The sequence below is a fragment of the Wyeomyia smithii genome, chromosome 2, assembly GCF_029784165.1.
Source record: "Wyeomyia smithii strain HCP4-BCI-WySm-NY-G18 chromosome 2, ASM2978416v1, whole genome shotgun sequence".
NCBI lineage: Eukaryota > Metazoa > Arthropoda > Insecta > Diptera > Culicidae > Wyeomyia > Wyeomyia smithii.
The window spans coordinates 201,863,449-201,869,448 of record NC_073695.1 but is presented as its reverse complement, the minus strand read 5'-3'; the positions used below and the strand labels follow the sequence as shown (position 1 = coordinate 201,869,448).

General features: G+C 36.9%; 1 protein-coding gene across 1 annotated transcript in view; it reads right to left on the bottom strand.

Annotated features, from left to right (window-relative positions):
• Nucleotides 1–224: 224 nt before the first annotated feature.
• The window catches only part of LOC129722689 (fatty acyl-CoA reductase wat-like), a 31,978-nt gene continuing 26,202 nt past the window's right edge, over nucleotides 225–6,000 (bottom strand). Inside the window, exons 2-7 of the mRNA XM_055676347.1 lie at nucleotides 3,004–3,366; nucleotides 2,770–2,926; nucleotides 1,855–2,245; nucleotides 1,582–1,701; nucleotides 579–830; nucleotides 225–448 (exon numbers count right to left, since the gene is read on the bottom strand). Of these exons, the coding sequence (XP_055532322.1) occupies nucleotides 331–448; nucleotides 579–830; nucleotides 1,582–1,701; nucleotides 1,855–2,245; nucleotides 2,770–2,926; nucleotides 3,004–3,366 (1,401 nt within the window). The 3' untranslated portion in view covers nucleotides 225–330. The remainder of the gene's footprint in view (nucleotides 449–578; nucleotides 831–1,581; nucleotides 1,702–1,854; nucleotides 2,246–2,769; nucleotides 2,927–3,003; nucleotides 3,367–6,000) is intronic.

The window sequence follows — 6,000 nt, the reverse complement described above, 5'->3', positions numbered from 1 at the left end:
GAAAAACAAATTTTTCAAGTTATTTAAATAAGTTTTTACAAAAAACATTGAGGGTTCTAAAAAAAAAGTTCGAGAACTATATAAAGAGTAGTTTGATCCTGATTTAAAATAACCATGGGTATGCATCATCGTTAACTTCAATATTTCCGGTTTTTCTTTCGATCCTACTGGAACACACCACATATTAAGCTGAATTTAAACATATGTTCTTGGTGACAGTCTGTATTGCTATATTTTCTCGCTCGATTAGACTCACTATGAAACGATTCTTAATCAGTTATTAACAACAAATTTTTACTTGCTGGAGTTCCATACAGAAATCATCAAATGTTACGCAACCAGTATTGTGAACAAATTGTTCAGCAAAAATTCGGATGAAACTCGTGTGACCCGAATGCAGATCCAGATCCACACCAGCCGATGAAAAAGTTGCTGCATGTAGAGGAATCTGAAAGAATGTAGCAACATTTTTACATGAGAAAAAAAAACTAAACTGAAAATGAAACAAATAAAACTTCTTTGTACTGAATGTAATGATTCACAGTGACCGTCACTGTTTTACTAGAGCGCATACAAACCTTTTGTTAGATGGTGCCTGCTCATTTCGGATCTGATGCCCACACCAGTAGCGCCGAATTCCTGGAATGTATGCTAGGAAATACTTCTTCCAGTCAATGGCTGCCATATCAAATTCCAGCAAGCGAATTTCATCACTCGACAGCAAACTTCGCATCTGGCGTACATTACCACTACGGACCGTCCACTCCCGGAGCCCGAAGTATCCCATCATATCCAATGCCCGGTTCGTTTTTTGCACCATCCTGCGATAACTATGATATAAATAAGCAAGAGTCATTAGTTAGTCAACCTGTGGCGTCATTAAAACAGGTGATGATTGCCTTCATAACTTCACTTGTAACCAATTATTCCGGCTGGTAAAAGAGATTGTCCTTCAAATAAAGGTCTGCCTTTGTTTCATTTTACATAACAAAACAGTTATGCTGGAAAATGACAGCATACCTCGGGGTGTGATGAAATTATAAAATCAAAAAATATCTAACCTTCACGATATGTTGGTACACAGATATAATGGAAATAATACTTTGATTATAGGTTGTATAAATAGTCAACATACGGTAATAATTCTTCCTAAGTGGAGAAATTGCAAGGTTAGAGTGCATATATAACAATTAATAATCTTATAATTAACTGTTATGTTACGAGCATAAGTTTAGAATTATTTCAATTCGTTGGCACCTTGTCTTCAGTTTTGTAGAATGCGCGTGGTATAAATTGAATGGTATGATGGACTATCGTATGTGAGTATTTATTTGCCTTCAAATTCGGTATATCGAACAAATCAATAGAATCTAGATACTTGATACCATCTCATGACGATGATTTCGTGCTTCACTAACTACAGTGACTTGAAGGCAAACAAAAACGCGATAGCAGCTGTGTTTATTGAATTATGTCGCATGTTCATCGTATGTATCCTAGCCATATCAAATTACATTTCCATGTAAGCAGAAATTCGGGAATGGAATTCTTACTCGTATAACGAATTAAAAACATTCTCACATAGGCTTTTTTCTGCGTAGCTTCCTATAGGCATCCAACGCAACGGCAGGCAGTGTGTGAAGGCACAAGGATAACATCCGGAACAGCGGACGGTTCGATACGATCATATAAGAGTAGCTCCTGAAAGCAAAGATAAACACAAATAACCCACAGTATTTTACTTCTGCATCTTTAATCAACGTCTACACATGACAAGAGACCAAAAATGTAAATAAATTTACATGGCAAATAGATCCAGTACAGACCGGATGGTATTTCGAGGCTGATACTCACCAAACCAATTGATGCAGACGGCTTCCGAAACCGAGCGAGGACAATTCCATGTATTTGCCCCAAGTCAAGCTGTGCTCCGAATACATGTAATTGTAAAGAGGAACTCCATCCGATTTAATCGGACTACTGTTGCCAGGCGCTGTGAGCTGCTGCTCTGTTGGTTTCGGATTAAAACTTTTCACCGAACCGTAACTCGAATGCTTTTGCCTTATATCATAAGCAGCCACGATGATGGCATTGACGCAGAAATCCACCGGCACCAGGTTCGCCTTTTTCACTTTGTTGCCCCAAATGACGTGTATAAAACCTTTTACTGCACCCATGCACAAACCGGACGGTCCGTTCAGGTTGTCAGTCCACCCGGAAAGCGGCTCCCGGTAAGTGGAAATTACTGGAAGCAAAATTCGCAGCCATTACTTGGAACCCTCCAAACGGGAAATAAAAATTACAGTACTGAGAAGGTTGTAGATTAGATTTTTTAAATGTTATACGAAGGTGGTGGAGGATTAAAATGTTCACAAAATGCGATTAAACGGATTATGCAGAAATAACCGGTTTTAAAACTTTACAGACGTTAAAGATTTTACGGATTTTCAGAATCTTGACGATTTTGAATAATTCAAAGTTTTTGAAGATATTAAAGACTAGAGATTATAAAGATTTGTACAATCTAACAATTGAAACTAACATCAGAAACAAGTTTTTCTAAAATGGTGAATACAGCCTTGAAGCGCTTTGCAACTCAGTTGAAACTGGGCAGGAATCTAAACAACAGCTTTATGTCCGAACACAAAAAATTCGAACCAGAGCAAAGCATTTAGCAAAAATCATTTGATCCCACCGTTCCGCCACAGCATTCGTAAAGAGCGAAGAATTTCAGTTTCAACTGGAAATCAGCGCGCTGCTTGCTCTTACCTATGGGTGGGCGGAAAATTCCAATTGGCAACTGGGAAAACTCGTCACGAATCATCACCTCGGCACATTTTTTGCTAAATGTGTACGTGTTGGGCAGCGGTCCCAGAAAACAGTGCTGAAAGTGGTTCATTTCTTCTTCGCTTAGTGAGGTTGTTAGCTAAACAGAAATAGAAACATCCAAATTCAATCGATTTTTCGATTCAGAGAAACACCTTCAATTGTGCATTTGCTTACCTCCAGCAGCGTACGGTAGTTTATTGGAATATCATCGTAAATTTTCTCCTCGATTTCGGTCCGGTGGCAGTTGGAGTAGAGTGTGGACACGTGCACCACCGCTCTGAGCCGCTCCATTCTAACTGCCAACTGCAGTAGCTTTCGGGTGCCGGCCACATTCGTCCGGATGGCATTCCGAATGGATTCGTTAAATTTCACCGAAGCCAGAACGTTGAAGATGATTTCCGTTTCCTCCAGCAGGCGCCGCTCGGTGGCGGAATCACACTGCACCAGTCTATCGTTCGCCAAATCAATCTGCACTGCCTCTAGTTTAGTGGTCAATTGGCTTACGGAACCGTAGCTTGTGAGGACTTTGTCGAATATCTGAAACTAAAAATCGTTAGAGATTTGCCAAGAGGGACGGTTGGTTAAATTGAAATGAAATTGAGCTTGAGCTTGACGACCGCACATTATGCTCCATTATTCATCTCATTAAGACGATATTCACGAAGAATGCACGGATTTAACACCAAATTTTCACGAAATCATTGAACAAATATAGTAGACATGCTTACGTGCTCATATGGAATCGTTCAGCATTGTATATTAGGGTTTGCAATATTCCCGGGAATCGATTTCCCGGGAAACGGGAATAAAAAATCGCATTTCCCGGGAATTCTCGGGAACCGCGAACAGACAATTTTTTTTAGCAAAATGAGATTTTTAATGAAGTTGATCAGTGAAAGGTAACAAAAAATTGTTTAAATTTCATTCTCAATTCGCATGAGAAACAAATGAAATATAAAACATATTCAAGTTAACATCAAAAATTCGTGATCGATTTTTGTAGCATATTTTTGCAGAAGAGGAAAATTAAAGGGCTTCATGTCGTCAAACAATCGCTTCAGATCCGCTGTCAATTTTCCATTAAGCTCAAAAATTTGATTTCCTTCTGTAAAACTTTGCTCAAGTCTGCTGAATCACCGCTGATGTTCGATTTCTATAATACTTTCAAATCACCGATTACAGCTTTTGCTACACTTAATTGAAAACTGGTGTCCTATTCTTTAGTGTTAAGCAGGTATTACATGAAGCAAATATTTGCTATTTTTGGTACGGATTTTATTTTGTGCAAATAAAATTCGTACCAAAAATAGCAAATATTCGCTTCGTCTAATACCTACTTGCTTTAGGCAGGCATTGGACGCGGAAAATATTTGCTATATTCGGTACGGAATTTTTTAACAAAATGTTATTTACACTACAGTAAATATTTACTGTTCACTTGAGCGGTGCAAACCTATTCGCTATTTCTTTTTTCTTTTAAATATATTTGCTATGCTGTTGTGAGTTTTTTAAATAAACTGCATTTTAAGAGCCAGTTCGCGAGAGGCGCAACCGCATGTTGTTTTGATGTTCTCCGATTGGGATGAAATTCTTAGCGTTTGTTTGTCTATTTAAGGCAGGAAGTTTTGCAAAATTTCAATTTTTTTCCTTGAAGTTAAGTGGGGTAAAACGGCCCTTGAAAATGATATGTCCAAAAACGTCTAAATACTAAAAAGTGCAATAACTCCTGCTAGACTTGATGGATTTTCCTAAAAATTTTTGGTATTATTCTACACTAAGACTACTTCAAAACGCATGGTCATAATATATGGCAAAGAGGTATATTGACGAAAAAAGCGCATTTTTCTTTTAAAAATTGTCAATTTTCAGGGTCATCCTACTCTTTTCAACACCGCTAGAAAAAATATCTGAATATGGCGTTTTGTAGAGCAACTCAAGAGCTTTAATGTCATGTATAAGCCAAGTGTGCCAAATTGGGTAAAACGGCCCTAGAAGGTTTTTTTCAAAAAACCGTCAAAATCACTAAGCTATAGTTTCTGCTAGTCCTAATAGATTTTATTGAAAATTTGGATTATCATTGTATCTTACCAGAACTACCTACATCACCAGAAGATACGCAATTTGGGGTAAAACGTTCCTTGAAGATTTTTTTTTTTTTTTTTTTGAAAAAAGCCGTCAAAATCACCAAAACTGCAAGAACTTGGGTTAGACTTGATAGATTTACTGAAAATTTAGATCATTACTCGAAGTTAATACGAACTTAAGGGCGAGACGACAAAAGTGACAAATAGATTTACATAACGAAAAAAAAAAATTCTTGGAAAATACTTGGCGATTTCCGGGGTACTATTTTCTTTACAGAAAAAGTTCAGAACCCGAAGTTAGCATTTTATAAACAACTACAGAGCTTTTATTTGGCATAATATCCAAATGCATCTTTTGGAAACTGACTAAAACGGACTAAAGTTTTCCTTGACTTCAAGAAAAGCATCAAACAAGGTAAAAGATATTATCGATATGACGGTTGCGAAAATAAATAATTCCAACCGAGTTCCTACTTATCCGTTGAGCAAATAAAATCGTTATTTGCACGATTCCCTGCTGATGGTGCTTTGATGAACGTTGAAGAACATCAAGAGTATAAATTGTAAAGCATTAGTATTCGAATTCGTGATTTTTCTGAATGATTGTTAATTTTCATTGATACAACAGCAACCAGAGTAACATGATTTTTTGGCCAACACTCTGGAAAAAAAAGCGTAGAATGAGACCGATGACAATAAAATAAAAATAATTAAATTAAAAAGATGAACATGAAATTCAAACAATAATTTACTTCATTTGCTTCAACAAAACTGGAAATATTGCAGTCTTTCAGCAACCGTCTCATCGATATCGTCTTTTACAAGGTTTGATGCTTTTCTTGAAACCTAGTAAAAAGTCAAAAAAAAGTTTAGTCTTTTTTAATCAGTTTCCAAATGATGCATCTGGATTTGATATCAAATAAAAGCTCTTTAGTTGTTTCATAAAATGCTTACTTCGGGCGCTGGACCTTTTCTGTAAAGAAAATAGCACCCCGGAAATCGCCAAGTATTTTTCAAGAATTTTTTTTTTTTCGTTATGTAAATCTATTTGTCACTTTTGTCATTTCGCCCTTAAGTTCGTATTAAC